The sequence below is a fragment of the Cottoperca gobio genome, chromosome 6 (genome assembly GCF_900634415.1).
Source record: "Cottoperca gobio chromosome 6, fCotGob3.1, whole genome shotgun sequence".
Lineage (NCBI taxonomy): Eukaryota > Metazoa > Chordata > Actinopteri > Perciformes > Bovichtidae > Cottoperca > Cottoperca gobio.
In genome coordinates, this window is record NC_041360.1 from 16006859 (window position 1) to 16026333 (window position 19475).

A 19475-nucleotide genomic window follows, 5' to 3' on the forward strand; every position below is an offset into this window, starting at 1 on the left:
AGTGAGATGGGAAGGAGAGGGTGGGAGGAAGAGAAAGAAATGGGGTGATGCTGTAAGTGTGTGTGTCTGTGTGTGTGTGCGTGTGTGTGTGTGTGTGTGTGTGTGTGTGTGTGTGTGTGTTTGTGTGTGTCTGTGTGTGTGAGCGCGTGTGTGTGTGTTTGTGTGTGTGTGTGTGTGTGTGTGTGGTGGGGTGGAGGGCTGGTGGAGGGGGGGCAGGCACAGTCAGTTCTGATAACAGCAACAGTAGGAGGAGGATGAGCCGTGGGACCGCCCCACTCTCCCACAGATATAAATAGGAGGTGGATTTTTTTACTCCACTCATTTCTCCTGAAGGATGAGATCCCTGAAACACCTTAAACATCACTCCAGGAACAATGTGGTGAGTTTGTGACCTAAAGATGGAGAAAGATGTGTTGCTGCTAAGGTTCGGGGGGTTGGTTGTTACTTGTTTGGCAGTTTGTTAGTTAGGTATTTACACATTTGTCTGTATGTGAGTGAGAGGGGAAGTGAGATTACTTTTCACATTCATATGAGTACTGCAGTGGGAACATCTTGTCAAAAAGAGATAAGAGTTGTGTTTCTTTCTCTGCTGCACGTTTTCAACCGCTGCTCTAATTGTTTGTCCTTAGGTGTCTCTCAGATGCAACTTTAAATGTGAAAGTACGGACTCCTGCAATTACTACCCTACCTTCTCTTTCTCCTTGTCATTTGTCTTTTTTTCTTTCATTTTGTCAGCCTTTCATTTTGCTGTGCTTTTTCTTCTCTCTCCGGCTCCCCCTCCCTCCCTCCCTCCTTCCCCTCTTTCTCTCTCACTCACTCACTCACTCACTCACTCACTCACTCACTCTGTCTTTCTGTCTCTCTCCGCCCCCCCCCCCCTACCACCACCCCCTGCACACCCCCTCCCTCTCCTTTTCCTTTCTCTCTTCCCTCCTCTCACATGCTCACTCAATCTCTCCTTCCCCTTCCCTCCCCTCCCTCTCCTCCCCTCTTTCTTTATCTTTCAGCCCCTCCATCTCATTTCTCTCTCTGTCTCCCTCCCTCCACTCCTCCCCCGCCCACAGCTCTTTCTCCTTCTCTCCATACCTCCCTCCCTCTCTTTTCTCTCTCACACACACATGCTTTCAAATACACACCCAGTCTCTTTCCTTTTCTTTCTCACAAACACACAGTCTGTCTCTGTCTGACTACTTTAAAAGCAGTAATTATAAATGACGTGGTTATCAGGGCATCCAGGTCTACTCTCCTCTTCCAACACAGACACAGACACACACTCACACACACACATGCACACACACACCTTTTTCCGGCTCTATCTCCTCTTCTTTTTTTCTTTTCTCCATCCACTCTTTCTCTCAGTATTGTGTCAGAAAAAGAAGGCAGCTCTTGCTGGTGCGTATGGCACAGAGTGAAGACTAGTGTGTAGTCTGAAAAGTAAGGGTCAGAGAGCTTCTCTCTATACATTTTCCTACTGCTCAGATCCATGCTGAGAAATAACCTGAAACCAGTGGCCTACAATACTCGCTTCTCCTTTACCACAAACAGCCAGAATGGTTGTAGCACAATTTCTTCCTCATAGTTTCACTGTTCCGCTTTTACAGGCGGCGGGGTAAACACGTGCATGTGGGTCTGAAACACTTCCGAACCATACAATTATGTTAGCGAGTCTTATGCATCGGTCTGGAATACAGAATGAGCTCGAAGCTCAATCGAATGTCTGTTATGGATATGAGACTGCCTGGCGGCATATATCATCTTGTTAAGGAAGCCCAGTGTGGCAGGCATTATGAAGTCAGCGACGGCGAGTGTAGAGCTGAGACGCTTTGCTCCTCTTGAATGGGACAGATATTACCAGCGATGAGCTGACTTTGGTCAGCCTGGCTGCCCCGGGATCCCACAGGAAGTGCTGAGGACAGTCCACGGAAGTCAACTTCCTGGCTGGACCTTGTTGTGTTCTTTATTATTCTAAATCCTGTCAAGGAAGGAAGCAGGGTGCTAACACAGATCTGCCTTATCTCCTCGATCGAATGTTCTGTGGATTCAGAGCAAAGAAACAAGGCATGGTACGAATGCGGCTTTCACAGAGTAACCCTGAAAAACATTCTCCTAATACTTTTTTGGAGTCCTGAGAGAGGAAGATTTTATAGATTGTGCTGTCAGTTTGGGTTCTTAAAAACTAAATCGTATGATCATTTCAATATTCTTGCAATACAAAACCTTTTGTTTGTATTAATAGGAAGGTTACCAATATCATGAGGCTACAATGGGGAAATAAGGTTATATGAGGAAACATTGTGTAACGCATGGTTTGTAACAGCTGAGTAGTAAAAAAGAAACACGCAGAGACATATTGTTTCTTCAAGTTCATTTATAAAGACTTGTATGTTTTATGTGTTTTCTTCCAGGAGGAGGAGAGTAGCCGCTTGGTGCGGACCTACCCCAAGATGACTGAGGGCCACGTGGATGTGGGCACGCAGACGGAGCCTGTGGTGGTGCTATCTCTGGCTCAGGCTGCCGTTCTGGGCCTCATTTCCCAGAATGAAATATTTGGGGCCACCATTGCTCCTAATGGCTTTTACACAGGGGAGCCCAGAGAGTGTCCCCCTCCTCCACCTGAGGCAATGGAGTATGAGTACGCAGATCAACTAATAGGGGCCAACGGGGACTACCTGGCTGAGCCTGCTGGGGAGCCGGAACCCCAGCCGCACTGCAGTGAGAGAAGACGGCCCGGGCCTCGCGGGAGGACCAAGAGGCCCAGGAGTGAGGAGGGTCACTCACACAAAATAGCAAGTCCACAGGCTCAGGTTAAAGGTGAAAGGCTTGAGTCTGATACCCCTCAGTCCTGCATTCACATGAATAGCAGGCGAAGTACTGGAAAGTCGGAGGATCCAGTCACCCAACAAGCTACTTTGAAAGAGGAGCAGGCCTGCGGAGACTGTCCCTCATGCGTGAGACATACACCCAGGCCACAAACAGACGGACAGCCAGAACAGGAAGAAGAAGAAGAAAATGCTGGCAGAGAAAGAGAGAGGAAGGAAGAGGATTTGGTGGTGGAGGAAGAAGAAGAGGCACTAAACCTCAAGACAAGAGGTGACACTGGCAGTCCTGTGGAGAGCCGCTATTATGAGTCCAATGAGGTCGCCTACGAGTCCACTGACATGGCCCTGCCAGGAGAGTATGAGGAGAACGGCCAGGCCATGCTGTGGTCAGACCCAGAGGGCCTTGCCAGACGAATGCAGATCGACCGGCTAGACATCAACGTACAAATTGACGAGTCTTACTGCGTAGATGTTGGAGAGGGTCTCAAACGCTGGAAGTGCCGCATGTGTGAGAAGTCATACACATCAAAATATAATCTTGTCACTCACATTCTGGGCCATAATGGAATTAAGCCACATGAATGTCTACACTGTGGAAAGCTCTTCAAGCAGCCCAGCCACCTCCAGACTCACCTGCTCACCCACCAGGGAACCAGACCTCACAAGTGCACCGTTTGTGAGAAGGCCTTCACACAGACCAGCCACTTGAAGAGACACATGCTGCAGCATTCGGACGTAAAGCCCTACAGCTGCCGATTCTGTGGCCGCGGCTTCGCCTACCCCAGCGAGCTGAGGACCCACGAGAACAAACACGAGAACGGTCAGTGCCATGTCTGCACCCAGTGTGGTCTCGAGTTCCCAACCTACGCACACCTGAAGCGCCACCTGGCCAGCCACCAGGGCCCAACCACATACCAGTGCACAGAGTGCCACAAGTCCTTTGCTTACCGCAGCCAGCTGCAGAACCACTTAATGAAGCACCAGAATGTGCGGCCCTACGTTTGCCCCGAGTGCGGCATGGAGTTTGTCCAGATCCACCACCTCCGACAACACGCCCTCACTCACAAGGTAATGGCAGCACACACACACTCACACTTTAGGTACTGAAACCCAAATGTTTTACCTTTGTATACAAGTTGATGTGTTAGAAAGAAACCCAGAATAAGCTGGCGTCATGCCACCGCACATACTAAACCTATATTCAAAATGGAAAAATGTCATTATCAAGATGTAAACATATAAGGCATTAAGGTAAGAATTTTAGCCTCACTCAGAGTCCTGTGTATGAATCCTTATAGGAAACTGGGAGGGTAAATTGCACACTTGCACCACAGCCTTTCCTCCAAAACCAGTTGCTTTGTAAACATAGCCTTCAAAGGCCTTGAGCTTTTTTGTTTGGCTCAACCCCCCACTTGCATGTGTTTTGTGTTGTGTCGTTCGCAGAGCTACTTCCCTTTGTGTCTGATGAATCACCCTGGTCTTTCTCTCTATTTCATTATATAGTCTGTTTTATTCTATAGGGGGGACAAAAAATATTTCCATGGCCTTTGCTTTTGTTAAATATTAAAATTTAAGATGTTGAAACAAAAAAAAGTTTTTTCTTTCCATTGTTAGACTTTTTCCACTCCGACTTTCAACACTTGGTGGGGCTAATGTAATTTGCATGTGTTGGATCAAAAGCCAGAATGCAAGTTCTCCTTGTGTTTTCTATGACTCATTATTTATTTTCCTCTAAACCATATATCTAGCCAAATTAATTAAAAGGCACAAACACATTTTGTCTTCGCAGGGTATGAAAGAATTCAAGTGTGACGTCTGTGCTAGAGAATTCACCCTGTCTGCCAACCTGAAGAGACACATGTTGATCCATGCCAGTGTGAGACCCTTCCAGTGTCACGTTTGCTTCAAGACCTTTGTCCAGAAGCAAACCCTAAAAACGCACATGATTGTCCACCTGCCGGTCAAGCCTTTCAAATGCAAGGTAAGTGAGGAAGCGTAGATCTTCTTGTGAAAAAACTGTGATGGAGCAGGGAGGAGTACTGACTTTTGCGCTCTTGTTTCTCAGGTGTGCGGAAAGTCTTTTAACAGAATGTACAACCTTCTCGGTCACATGCACCTCCACGCCGGCAGCAAGCCCTTCAAGTGCCCTTACTGCTCTAGCAAGTTCAACCTGAAGGGCAACCTCAGCCGACACATGAAGGTCAAACACGGCATCATGGACACCTCAATAGATGGACATGGTGAATATCTTCGTTGATTTACCTTACATTACACATCTCCATTGAAATAGATGAAACTCCTCGATGACATTTGAATTTGTTGATGGGTTATGTGGCAAATTTCCAAGTGGGACTGCTCAGTGGGCTTCATGTCGCATTATTGTCACTCAGTCTGCCCCTAATGCACTTTGACTCACCATGTACCATAATCGAGTGGCCAAGTGTCTTGATGTTTCTCTGTCACTTCCTCCCTGTGTGTTTAGTAAATATAGCAGTGCCTGGATTAGACATGCCTGTCTCTATCAGTAGAGACTGATACTGAGGCGGGGGAGGAGGGGCAATCTACTGGCTGTCCTCAATGAGGACATGTGTCTTCAGGAGGAGCTCTGCATGAGTGTGTTACTAAGGACAGAGTGGGATCATATCTGTGTGTATTTGCTTCCTTTATCAGAACCCCCCCCAGACACAGAGAGCCATGAGGACTATGAAGAGGAGAGCTTTGAATTCAGCGAGCGAGAAAACCGAGCTAACAACAACAACACACCAGACATTGCTAAACTATCTCAAATGGAGTATTACAGCACCTATGGGAAGGGAGCAGGGCGTTTCAGCACCGCATGAATTATTGAAATGACCCCAAATTGAATTTAAGTGTGAAAATGGGATTGTTTTTTTTGTTTGTTTTAAAAACGTGTTTGGGTTGTTCTTCAAGGATGTGAAGAAACCCATCAAACTGCACATTCATATGCACTGGAATCACTCGTAATGCTTTTTACCTTATTACATATTTTTCATCTCTTCAAACACAGCAAATCTACTGAATAAATATATTATATTGGAGAAAAGAGGATCGTCCAAAACAGGAGGATTTAGGTGAAAAAAACAAATATATATATATAAAACACAAAGAGGTTGTCATTCGCTTAAAACAGTAACATCATCTGAGCTGAATTTTTAAAAAAGCACATTTTTAGCTACAAGCGTAAAAGCATCTGGTGATGTTACACTGCTCTTACTCATTCAGACAATCCCAGTCTCTCTGTCTGCTGGGGTAAACTAATGTGAAGGGTTAAAGAAGGGAAGAGTTCATTTCACTTGCCAAAGCTTATCAAATTGCAGAGGTTAATGATTCACTTTGATTTATACTGTAATAAATGACATTAAGTCTCCAGAATGAGATGATTAAATTGGACTTGCAATCTGTGTTTTATTGTATATTATTGTACAGAATGTATCAGTCCTCTTGTATGTTGGCTGGGACTGTATTCAGTGCGTTGCACTAAAAAGGACCAAAGTGTCTATTTTTCTGCATTAACAAGCATCACCCTGTATTGATCTCTAGTCTATGAATGTAAATGTTTCTGTGGAATGTTTTAAGACGCTAATGAAAACAAAATCTAAATACCCTTTTTTTAATAGTAGGACCCCTTTACCAAAGAATCAGATCAAATCTCGCAGCTACAGGGACTGTACGTCTCTTTTCCTTGCTGTTGTGTTGAGCAGGGACATTGGATTTCTTGGGGTCCAATCGCAGACCTCATGAAATTACATTCAGGTTCCCCTCCCACCCATCTGTAGATCTTCTCAAAAGATTACCACAGAGAACAGACTGTGGTACAGCTTCTCTTTCAACAAACCTCACCATTCTCCCCCCCCCCCCCCCTCCCTCATCCAGGCATTCACGATACAAGACTGCAGCATTTCTCAAAAGCAATGCAAACCCTGCATTCATATTGCAGTTCTGTTTTTCTTTATGGATGAATCTCAACAAGACGAGTCCCAAAAAAAAAAAACTCAAGACACAAATATTAAGTGCCCCAGTGTGTCTGCAAGAGCATGCCATCCATCATGCTGTACACTGGTCTCAAGTGATGAACGACAACCTCCCAACATGTGACAGGGCCACGGACCTTGTGGAAAATGATTTGGGAAATACTCAATATATTCAGTTTCCCAGTGCTTAGCTTTTCAAACTTGTAACCTGCAAAATAAGGTATCCATTTGCGATGTTTATATAGCGCATTTAAAATACAAATGCTCAATTTTGTGAGTTTTTCAGCTTCTGTGTTTATTCCATCACGGTTTTAGTGATGATACAAAAAGGGGAAGATGTTCAGCTTAAATGGCTTTCTGTATTAGACATTAGTGTGGCGATAATGTGGATAGAAATGTACGTACAATGTTGTGTACCAGACAATACTGTAAAATAATAAATTTATTTACCTTTAAAATGGCTGACCTTTGTTTACTTTGAAACAAAAACAACAACAAACACCAATAGTGGGTCAAACATGATTTATTGGCAAACATGTTTGACAGGCTTCATTCAGTCCTGCCAGAGGCATTACACAATATTCAATACAGTACTTCACATTACAAAAATAAAACCTTGCAAATACGAGGACAGATAGTTAGGGAGGCATAAGGTGGAAGCACAGTTCTCAACTATTTAATATCCTAATGGAACACTATACATGACAGTACTTTTTATCCTTCAGACAAAATGCAAGTGGATTTATTGACCTTTCAAGTTAAAAATGAGGTACAAAAACAGATGAGTGGCATTGCCATCCCCAAGCTAACTATATTCTTTCAAGTCCTTTACTTGCCGAGGGCTTTATCCAGATTTGTCTTAATGGCGTCGAGGAAGTCTGTGGTATTGACGTAGTGCTCGTTCAGCTTGACACTGACGAGGAAAGACAAGACAGAGCAGATCAGAAAAGAAAACACTGTAGCAATAAAAACCAGTAACCTTTATTATTATTATTATTATTATTATTATTATTATTATTATTATTATTATTATTGGTCAATAACAGAATCATTATTATTACTTAATTAGAATGGAAAACATGCATGAAATAAGATACTTTTAACAGATTATGACATGGTACATCATGGCCGCTGTATTATTATTTTTTTTTAAACCTGTGGTCCCCCTGTATTTATGCGTCTCTAGTTTGCTTGTTATTTTTTCATTAAAGACACTATTCTTAGCCATCATTGTGTCAAGCAGCTGCAATGTCTCATGGATGAAAAAGACTTGAAAGTAAAAGTCAAAATGCGTTCAAGGTAGCAGGCGAGCTGATGCAATTAACAGAAAAAGGTGCCACGTCTACCAACCTTGAGCAGAAACAAGTTGGTGAACAAGACGGTAAATACCTACGAAACCCTCAAGTAAGGGCTAAATAAAATGTGTAGAAAATCTTTCATCGGTTACTGGATCTAGAACCTTGATGTAGATGGACAATCATACGATACACGTGCAATTAGTCATTCATCATTCATTAGGAATAAGAAAAATCCCCCTGAATAATGTTTCACAATGTTAAGAATCCTTTTTAATAATCTACTTTTCATCTGGACCACGGCCTAAATCTCCAATTAAATTGTTTTTAAGATGTCCTGCTAATAACAAAATTACAAAAACATTACCTTTTGAGAGAATAAAAATGAAATCATCAAACCCCATTGTTAAGAGAAGATAATACTGGTTTGAACTCTGTCAGCTAAAAACAAGATGAGGGCATGTTTGGGACAAGGTTTCGAGTTCCCAACCAGTATCACATGCTGGCAGGTCAGAATCAGGGCAAATAACAACGTCTGGTCTCAGCTCAATGTTTCAGACTCATGGCAGTGCTTTATTAAATAAATGTGTCTATACCAGTGAAAGCACCAAACAATCCTTTTTGGATGCGATTATAGGCTTAATGTCCTAAAAAAACTAAAATATGCTCATAAGACTAAATGGATACATACTTCAAATTAAGGTTGCAACTAACAATGTTTTGTATGATTGATTAATCTGCAGACCATTTTCTTGGTTTGGTGCATAAAATATCAGAAAAATTAAGAACAGACTTCGCAATTTCCCCACAGCTTACTAACAAATCCAAAAACTTATTTAAATTGAATTCATATAGAACAGAAAAAATCAGAAAATCCTCCAAAATTGAAATGCTGGAACTATGGCATGTTTTGTAATCAAGTAATTGATTCTTAGCTCTACTTTGAATCTTAGTTACCCCTTATGGATTACATAAAACACTGGAGTTACCAACCTTACCTAATCTTAAAGTTACACAAATGTCCTTTTCAGCCAGGAATAATAATAGTTGCACTCATGCCTTTTATTCTACATATTTTAGGCATGAAGTCTCATAGATATCAAAAGCTTTCCATCCCTTATTTTTAGTGCTCTCTGGGGCCGAACCCTTACTTACACCTTCAAAAGCCTCCGAGGTAAAACACATTTATGTAACCATGCAGTACCTCCAAGACTTTTAGGTTTGTTTTAGTTTAGACACAAATATTTGAAATCACAGAGGACGCTGTTCAAACTGAACATGCTGGGTTTTTATCTTGAATCAAAAGACAAATCAAGTGTATATCCTCATTATCTTCCTAAGTAATAAAGTTTTACGCTGGTGTTGTTGATGAAGCTCTGACAGTTCTCTGTAACATAAGTATTAACACAGAAAATTAACTTACTTGGCCAGGCCGTGGATGCAGCCTGCGAGGTCCTTGGTCATCGTACCGCTCTCAACGGTCTCGACACACACCCTTTCCAGAGTCTGGGAGAACCTGCAGATAAATAAAGACATTTAGAAGAAAAAAAAAACATCTTTCATCCAAGTGACAGTATGTTTCCTACAAAAACAACAACATCTCTTACTTGATGAGTTCGGGATTGCCATCAAGTTTGCCACGATGCTCCAGACCTCTGGTCCAGGCAAAAACGCTGGCAATAGGATTGGTGCTGGTTGGCCTTCCCTGAAAGTAGAGTTGAGAATATTATTAGTTTAAACTACTACGCAGATCTAGAATGTTGTTTTTAATTATCATGAATGTATTTATTTACTTTGTTTTGGGCATGTAGGGAAAACTCAGTCTCAACTTTCACCACATAGTGGCAGTATAAGCCCAAAGATTACACAGTCTGCTTTCAAGGCCATTATTTGGCGTCACACATTTTCCAGTTCATTAACGAACATAAAATATTTCATATACAGAGCCATAAGATTGATAAAGACGGCTAGTTACCTTCTGGTGCTCGCGATAGTGCCTGGTCACAGTGCCGTGGGCGGCCTCAGCCTCGATGGTCTTGCCGTCAGGGCACACGAGAACTGAGGTCATCAATCCTAGAGAGCCAAAACCTAAAAACAGGAAACACAAAATGCTCAAATCCTTATTTAATGTAACACACATCTGCTAAAAAGAAAAAAGGCAGGCATCTCAAATGCTTATAGGTTTCAGTATTTTGTAACAACAACATTTCCCAAGAAGCAGTAGTCGTGTTGCTTTTTAAATATCTCACCCTGTGCGATGATATCGGACTGAACATCTCCGTCGTAGTTCTTGCAAGCCCACACAAAGGCTCCAGAAGACTTCAGCACTTGGGCGACCATATCATCAATAAGCCTGTGCTCATACCAGATCTTCAGTTTGTCAAAATCGGGCTTGTAGTTCCTGTACAAAGTAAAAACAACATATTCAACTAAAGCTACATTTAAGTGAAAAAGGTTATATAGTACCACTTCCTCATTTTTGGATACAGTAATATATTTATTTTAGTTTTTTTTTTTTTTATTAGCAATGAAATGGCAAAAAGGTAGTTAAACAAAAACTCTTATGTGTGTCTATTTGTGAATAAAGAACACAAAGACAGAAGACACTCACTTTACAAAGACATCCTCGAAAATGTCTTTAAATCTGCCATCATAGGCTTTAAGAATGGTGTTCTTTGTGCTCATGTACAGGGGCCACTTCTTGGCAATAGCATACTGGAAGCAGCTGTGGGCAAAGCCTGTGATAGACTGTTGGGGGGGAAAGAAAAAAAATACAGCTTACAACTGCCGTAGCATTTTATCAGTAGTACAGAGGTTAACAACCTTCCCCTTGACAAGTTGAAAGTCATCTACTATGACCTCTGATGTTGTTAAATCAAACAAACCCGTGCTGATGAAGGCAAACAAAACAGTAGCGAAGCAGGTTGAAAAGAGGTTAGTTGACAACTGCCGTTTCAGTTCTACGAAAAGCCTTCGGCACAATGTAACCGCAGTTTTCTTTAAGCATGAAAACGTAATAGAATTCACTATTAAAGCAACAAATATCCCATAAAAATGATTGAGAATCGATGCAATTAAAAAGGTATTTTGGTGTAACCAAAGCCTGATCTTCATCTGTGCCACAGAGCTCCATTGTGTGTGTGTGTGTGTGTGTATATATATATATATATATATATATATATATATATATATATATGAAAAAGGGAAATCAGTATTTATTCCTGACCCTTTTTTTCAGCAGGAACTAATTGTTTTAGCTAATTGAGTCCCACATATGCCATGGGTTAGTCAAACAGTATTAAGAGAGTAACTAACACATTGTTGCTGCTTGTTTTTTTGAGATTTGTTGACAATAAGGCAGCCTCATCAGAAAGACACACACTCACCTCATCTGTGTTGTACATGCCCATTCCACAGCCACCAGCAGGGAAGTCATAGACCTCCCACTCCTTGCCTGCACTCCCATTAGTAGGTGTGAAGACCATCTTGAATTTGCCGGGTTGGTCCACAACAAAGTCTGTTGCTCTGTACTGTAGAAGAAACAAAGTATTTTTCATTAACTTCTATAATAATAATAATAATAATAATAATAATAATAATAACAACAAAATTGCCTGGTTTGTCGTTTCTTTGGGTTTAAGAGACGTAAGAAATATTACTGTAAACTGAATGGCCACATTTTCTTGAGAATCTAGAGGAGACTCACCTGATCACCGAAGGCATGTCTGCCGATGGTGATGGGCTGCGTCCAGCCTGGAACAAGCCTGGGAATGTTCTTGCAGGTGATTGGCTCACGGAAGACGGTGCCGCCCAGGATGTTCCTGATTGTACCGTTGGGGCTCTTCCACATCTTCTTCAGGCTGAACTCTAAATATAACAACACAGAAGTAAGAACAGTATGTACAGGATTGTTGAGGCTGATAACGATATTTGATCGTTTCAAATGTTTTTTCTTTACAATTGCTACCAAGAAATGTTTTGTGTATATAAACTATAGTATGGTGACACCGTTTCATAACAAATCTTTGTTATTTCTGTAATTCTTACAAATGCAGCATGCTTATTGTAAATACCGCTGTTGCTGTTTGGGAAACGGGAATGGAGGATGGGCATTAGCCAAAAACATCTGTGCCTTAATAAATGCCTTAAAAAAAACAGACTGTTACTTAACTAATCCAGGCTTTAGCCATTGTCATGCTTCAATAAACATTTTTAAAAGTTGAAAAATCAGCCTTGCATCCCAGAGTTTTGATGTCTGCTGAGTCAGCCCTGTGTTTGAACCAACAGACCCTGACTGGACTGGTTATATTGCTTTCAACCTTGGTCTGCGAAGCCTTTTTCCTTCCCACTTTCTAAAGACCTTTTTTCTTCTTCTTTTTTAATAAAAAAGGTGTGCATTGTTAAGTAAATATCTTGCATTTTCTCTGCTGTGAACATTTTCCTCCATGATAACTGCTCAAACTATTCCACCTCAATCTTTGGATCTTCAGGTCTTTTAATAAAAAGCGCTGGAATTCTAATGGGATTTTAAACTTTATTAAAGTTCAACCAGTTGCACACAATACTACCACCTACTGTAAACACAGATATATGTTGCGTTATCCCCTACAGTGCATTCAAAATCTTTCATTTGGAGTCACTATTATTACAATAATAGTGAATAATTACATTAATTTATATCACACTTGTAAAAATCAGAGATTACAAAGTGCAGGCAAAGATAATTCAGGTGGTGAGGTAATGGGTAAATGTTAAACTGCTCTGAAAGGAGAAAAGTATGTAGGCCATCAAATACTTGTTACAGACCTTCCACTCTGGCTTCGTCGGGTGTGATGGTGGCACATTTAACCGCCACGTTGTACTTTAGAGTGGCCAGGGCGGAGTCGATGGTGACCTGGTCGTCAGTCTGGTCACGATACGGCAGACCCAGATCATAATACTTCAGCTCAACATCAACATTGTTGAGGATGAGCTAAAAGACGCAACAGAAACACAAATTAGCAACTGCAATTTATTACAGCATCTACACTCTTCAGTTTTCTGAGAGACCGAATCTAATAAAAATAAACTGAAGTGGCTCTAAATGTATAAAATCCCCTAGATTGGCTTGACAAATCTACTTTATAAAAGGTCTGCATAATGCAGTGTAAAAAGCGTGTGTCATTTGCATATGATTTATGAATTACACATTCACTGTTTGAGCAATACAACTCAGAAAACATCAGGGATTTTATCATCTCATGCGTCTCCATGTTTTCTTCCTGAGCCAAAGCACCATCTGCTCTCTCTGGATGCAATAAGCCAGTGACTGAATGAAACACCACTGAAGCCCCTCCCCCCCCCACCACCACATCATACATACATAATATTCCACATAAACCTCCCCTCACATCCACGTGGCAGTCTCTGATATAAAAATAGGCGAGTCAGACAGCGTAGGGGCACGTAGTCCCCTGAGACTCGCACCTGTGTGTGTGTGTGCGTTTACCCCTCAGCCCCACTTTATCACCTTCTCTTTGATGAACTCCCAGATGATTCTGGTCATCTCATCTCCGTCCATCTCCACCACCGGCTGGGACACTTTGATGCGTTTGTCAGCATCTGTCAATCACACAGAGAACAGTTAAAGTGAAACTAACTTTTCATTCACAACAAACTGCTCATTTATTTATGGGTCAAAGACTGCTGAGCAACAATCATACACACAGGAAACTACATTGATTGAAAAAAAAAAAAAGAGAGATCCTGTTTTATATCTGCAGAGGACAGCCACTGGTGTTTTCTGCTTCCTGTTTCCTTTACATTTACCAGATAATACCGGTTCTCATTCTCGAGTGATCTGCAGATTATTTTCTCAATATATGGATTTATTGTTAAGTCTATGAAGCAGGGTTCAAAATTTACTTTTTGGTCCACAGGGCAAGTGGCTCGTAAATGTTGAAATTTTACCATCCACTTGATAGATCACCATGTTTTTTTGGCAGGTGAGTGACGCAACTCTAACCATTTGCATATTTTACCAGCATCAGGGTGTTATATGGTGCCTAAACAAAGCCAGATATGCAGTTTACTTTATAGATGAAAGAAAAGCCACAAATCCTTTGAACATTGTAGAAGCTTTGACCAGCAAATGTTTGACATTTTTGCTTCAATAATGATGTTCTGTTAATCAACCAACTGCTTCAGCTTTATTTAGAAACCTCTTGGTGTTACTGTGTGTGTTATCTGGGGATAACGCGATAAGACAACTGAAAAAATAACTACTACTACTGAAATGTTTCCTAGCTAGCAGTAGTCTCTCCCTCATTTGGTTAGCCACGTTGACGCATTACTGACTTAGACAGCCGATCAGCCGCTTACTAAAACTCCACAGGGTAACTCTAATCTGTAGTTGCAACCAACCACATTTTTGCATCCAGAAATACCAATTCAAGGTTTACAGTTACATAATTGCTGAATTGTAACTCGTAATTTACAGTCCACAGTTGTACTCTACAAGCCATGATAGTAGTTACAGGAAAATAAAAACACTTGGGATCCTGAATGCAAACTTTCTTAAACTGTGCATGAATTATTTCAGGTAAAAAATAGAATAAAAAAAAAAAACACTTTTCAAAGTTAGTGTGACTGAACTTTAATAACTCAAAGTGTGCCTTTATTAATGTATTTATTTGAAACAATTACTTTTGAGAGTTGGGTCTCTTAACTTTATTTCCAGTTGGATCGACGCAGATTAGTATCTTTAATCATATCTGCTCTCATTCAGCTCCGTGTGAGAGATTCCAGCCAGCAGGAACATTTGAGTGAATAGAAAAGTACAGGGGGAGGTGCGAGGATCAAGTGACTCTCAGATTTCCCAGCAAAGTTAATGCTCCCCCACTGCTACCAAAGCCTTCCCAGAATAATACAAGTAAACATAAGGAGCCCGGTGGAATCGTTACACAACCAAAATGTCCTTATATTAAATAAATGTAATAAAATAAAATAAAAATCCATGTGGGTTTGTGGAGACATTTGATCCTAGTTTGGATTATGACGCCTTAGTAACACCTGTCAAAACTGACTGTGCTCTGTTCCAATGTGCCAAACATGATACACGAGCCCTGCCGAGTACAGATACATGGTGTCCACGAAGCACTGAAAATAACCTCGATGAAAAGACAGTTGTGACCTCTACGTTACAATTAGGTTACTCAAAAGCATGAAGCCGATAGAAAGAAATAATATAAGTTTGTGTCCCTAATTTCATGTTGATAATAATGTCTACGTGTAGAGATTATGTTATTAGAGCTGAAACGGTTTGTTGATTGGTCAATCGACAGCTAACTATTATTTTTACAAGTCATTCCTGTAGCAAAAAAAATCCAAATATCCTATAATTATATCAAATGTAATGCTTCTTTTCTTAAACTAAACATATATTTGAGAGTTTTGTACTGTTGGACAAACTAGCAATTTAAAAAAAAGGTGTAACTTTGGGTTTAGTTAATTAAGAAAGAGAAATCGGGGAAAGGGATTGGCAGATTAATCAAAAGTGAAAATAATTACTAGCTGCTGACTTATCAGTCATCAACATTGAAAAAACAGAACTAGGAATAAGATTTCCAAACTGCTACACTCCCATGTATGAGCTGTTCATACAGTGGACATAATTATAGTTATGCGTTACGATCAGGACACATTAAGAGAACTGTTTTGTGGTAATGTAATAATAAACCTGTCCATCTGCTTTTGGAACAGTCTGTGTGCAGTGCATCATGGGTAAGTGTAACAGCTACCGTTACTGGCATAATTTCTGACTCGTCTAACCTAAATCTGCTAAAACACGGCTGTACCATCACAGTGCAGGGGGAGGGGAGTGCAGGGGGAGGGGAGTGCAGGGGGAGGGGAGTGCAGGAGGGAGCCGAGTGGGTTATGTAACTTCTGAATGAATCACAAACTGGATGCCGAAGGGTAAGCTGAATAAAAGTCATGTGGGTCGGCCTCTTTACATCAGCTTTAGATGAAGCCAGTGGCAGAAATACACAAACTACTAAGTATTGAAGGTAGCGCAAGAAATCATACCACAATCCATAGCTCAGCATGTTGATAAGAGCTGTCTACATTTAAAAAACAAACAAAAAACTAAACACAAGAGCAATCTCAGAATTTAAAAACAAGTCAACAGCTACTTGCAGTCTAGACATTACGTATTTGACACTACCAATGCAATGCCTTGGCTTCAGCACGACAAACAATATATTTTATTTTGAGTATTATATTCAATGCATCATACTTCTCCAAAGCCTCAGAATTGAATGTTGTTTTTTTCTGAAAGCTGTAAGATGTGCCTAAACGCTGGGTAAAAAAACAAACAATTTAAAACCAGGAAATATCCAATTACAGCCCAAGTAAACAAGACTAACAATCTGACCTACCATTCAGTGCCAATTTATAGTATTTAGGAGTCTTAAATACCTTGTGGCAGAAGTAATTTACAACTAATGTGAGATGTAAACTGTGAGGTTAGACATGTCTAAACCATTACTTATGCTACATCAACCATTAAGGGCAAGCAGCCAAAGACTGTCTTAAACAATGTGTGCCTTGACAAGATGACCTCAATAACCTTTGTCTCTGCTGGTTAACTTTCAACAGAGGGAAGCTAGTCTTAAACCCCCTTTAGTTTTAATCCTATACCAAGAAAAGGCATTCACCTCGTAAACAAAGTGACTAAAACCAAGCTGCAGGTGAGATGTTTCTGAGAAGGTCAGAACTTTTAAACTGTACTGACAAAAAGAAAAAACAGAGGACGTGTAAATGCAAAGTTTCAAAGTTTACAAACTAAAGTTGGAGTCCAACAGGAACATTACACGTTCCATTTGCAAAGCCCACAGCCAAGAAGAAACGGCATTTTGGCCAATTTTATGAACACTGTAAAAGTTAAAGGGCATGTAGTTGGAGCAAACAGCTGCCAACAAAGACAATGCAACTTGTGACTGCAATAAAAAGAAAGGGGAAAATGCACGGTCACTCAATCACACCAATTTAGATCCCTGATTTTAATTAAAAACACCTAAGAAAGTACAGTGACAGTGCTGCCACGTGTTACATTAACATATGTCACTCATATCTGTACGACTTCAGGGTTTAAGAGTAGTGCACTGAATATTTTATCTACCAGAGACATTCCTGGTTGTGCAAACTGGGCTCCTATCTTTCACCACTGACAGCTAGGTAAACTACAAAGATCAAATGACTTCTTGATTCAATCACACCGCTGAGACAAAGTGCCCTTCACCTAACCCACTGCTTTGTAAACACTAACCGGTAGTGCTAGTTGCATGGAGATATAGCTACAACCAAATGAGTTTAAAAATTCTTGCTGTATGAAATTTTGGGATGTCTGCAGAGCCCACGTGATGAATCTGGGTCCCTGCTCCAAATCGCAGACCAAAAAAAAAAAAAAGGCAACCGATTTTGGTAGCTCTCTTGGTACCAATATAAGTCTAATTTGTCAACGTTTAGAGAACACATGTCAAGTATCAAGGTGCAAAGGGTTTTACAGTCACAGTGCAAGGGTGAGATGTGGTACAAATGTGCAACTCTTAACTATGCTGTGGATGTAACAGATAGAAAACATTATGTAGGACAGACGGAGCACCGGCAGCCATTGCTCGCTGTAGCAGAGTCTCGTATACACTGGCTGACCTTGGCAAAGGTTTTCCAAAGCAGTGTCGAACTAATGTCATGATGGCTGAAAAGTAGATGATCGGTTAGGATTCAGTCAAAGGGTTAAACTTTTCTTTACCTGACAATTGCTGCATTTTAGCCCCCTGGCAGCGACGAGCAATACAATGTCCGCACACACAACTAAAAACGAAACATTAATTTTATTCATCGGTTGCCAGTTTTTGCACCGCAGTTTTTACTTGATATATTTCTTCTAGCGAGCACAGTGTAAACTTGCCCAGTCACACTTGAGTTGACAGTGGTAGCAGTATATGTGACCGTTAACGTTTCATTCATTTTAATTCAAAAACATTATCTTCAACACTGACATCAACTGTTCCTCAAAGTTTAGGATGGGGAGGACAAAGAGACAAAGACGGCTCTCTTCGGCTGCTCGGTCGGCTTTCTCGGCCCTCATCTCAACGTTTACAGCCTCCGGATTATGTAAACAAACCGGCACTTCACCCGACATGAACCTAACATTTAGACACCGGGAAGCGTTTGAGCGCCGTTTCCCCCCCAAAGATCAGAAAACCACCAAAACACTATTTACAGCGGAGGCACGTTGGCTAACATAGCGGCGTAGCTCGGCTACCGGCGGTCTGATAATGTTGTCGACATTACATTAGCCAACTAGTTAGATTAAAATAAAAGGCATCATTTTTAAAACAAAGTGAACGTTAACAGTTAAATGATGCTGAGGATGACCCTGCTTCTCTCTCGTCACTCACAGTTTCTTTGTTGCAAAGTCTGGCAATTTCCAGCTGGCGCAAGCACCGCGGGGTTTCTGGAAAAAGCAGCAGCAGACCTCGAAAGAGTGCTGAGGACTTTCAAATATCCAGCCATGTCTCTGGCCCGGTTCACTTTCTGAGGTTGACACTCGACGAAACTCAAAGCAAAGAGGAGGCTAAACGCTCCGAGACTCTGCAATATAGCGAGCAGTAGAATCAGCACCGCCCTTCTTCACCTCACCGGCGGGACACGCTGGTTGCTACGTCAGAGTCGCACAGACTCAGAGTAGGGACTGAGACCAAATAGCGGATAAACTCTCCTTCGTCTAGACAACAGTACAGAGTAGGGTGAACTCTGAGTTTCTTATGTCAGGCTGACCCCAAGCGAAGGTCACCAGACATGGAAAGCAATTCATTGAGCTTTCATTTGTATTTTTAATGAATTAAAACTGAATTGAGGATTACATTGCCACGTTGCATTTTATTTTTGCATTTTTTAATTGCACATTTTATATCCAATTGCAAAATACTTTGCTAATGAATAAAGAGGCCAACAATAAATAAATACTAATACTAATAAATACATTACATGTAGGTTCTTGATTTCTTCGCTCACACACCCTACACACACAAATGAAATGGCTGTAGAAATGTGACACAATGATAAGACAGACAAGATACTCTTTACTGTTATACACAACACAAAAAACTGTAGATGTGCAATGAATATTGGGAATCTTAAAGCAGCCCTCCATTGATTTAGTATTCCACTCCCACCCATAAAGGTGTGGCACTCACAAGATAAAATAAAATAAAATCAATAGTCAAAACTAATCTTTTCAAACTTTCCTATCTCATAGAAGACATTATTTAACTATATTCCTGGCTGAGGGGTACTCTGTGAACTTGATAAGATCATTTAAGTGC

The 19475-nt window shown here is 41.0% G+C and overlaps 2 protein-coding genes across 2 annotated transcripts; one reads left to right on the forward strand and one right to left on the reverse strand.

Moving 5' to 3' along the window:
• The first annotated feature begins 334 nt into the window (after positions 1-334).
• znf710a (zinc finger protein 710a) lies at positions 335-6685 on the forward strand. The gene is made up of 5 exons (XM_029434816.1): positions 335-379; positions 2406-3887; positions 4609-4800; positions 4885-5059; positions 5490-6685. The coding sequence occupies exons 1-5, from the start codon at positions 335-337 to the stop codon at positions 5657-5659; spliced, it is 2064 nt and encodes a 687-aa protein (XP_029290676.1). The 3' UTR covers positions 5660-6685.
• A 633-nt stretch (positions 6686-7318) lies between these two features.
• Positions 7319-18803, reverse strand: idh2 (isocitrate dehydrogenase (NADP(+)) 2). Its single transcript, XM_029433886.1, has 11 exons — positions 18549-18803; positions 13616-13707; positions 12913-13078; positions 11813-11973; positions 11493-11636; positions 10718-10854; positions 10356-10507; positions 10082-10194; positions 9714-9811; positions 9530-9622; positions 7319-7724 (listed from the first exon to the last, which is right to left on the reverse strand). The coding sequence occupies exons 1-11, from the start codon at positions 18661-18663 to the stop codon at positions 7640-7642; spliced, it is 1356 nt and encodes a 451-aa protein (XP_029289746.1). The 5' UTR covers positions 18664-18803; the 3' UTR covers positions 7319-7639.
• Positions 18804-19475: the final 672 nt, after the last annotated feature.

Bases quoted from the DNA above. Each gene is read 5' to 3' on its own strand.
- znf710a (XM_029434816.1), top strand. From the start codon at position 335: ATGAGATCCCTGAAACACCTTAAACATCACTCCAGGAACAATGTG. The intron at 4,801-4,884 runs GTAAGTGAGGAA...CTTGTTTCTCAG, and splicing joins TCAAGCCTTTCAAATGCAAG to GTGTGCGGAAAGTCTTTTAA. The intron at 5,060-5,489 runs GTGAATATCTTC...TTCCTTTATCAG, and splicing joins CACCTCAATAGATGGACATG to AACCCCCCCCAGACACAGAG.
- idh2 (XM_029433886.1), bottom strand. From the start codon at position 18,663: ATGGCTGGATATTTGAAAGTCCTCAGCACTCTTTCGAGGTCTGCTGCT. The intron at 11,974-12,912 runs GTCTGTAACAAG...TGTTATATTTAG, and splicing joins CGACGAAGCCAGAGTGGAAG to AGTTCAGCCTGAAGAAGATG. The intron at 10,195-10,355 runs GTGAGATATTTA...TCCTGTTTTTAG, and splicing joins GTCCGATATCATCGCACAGG to GTTTTGGCTCTCTAGGATTG.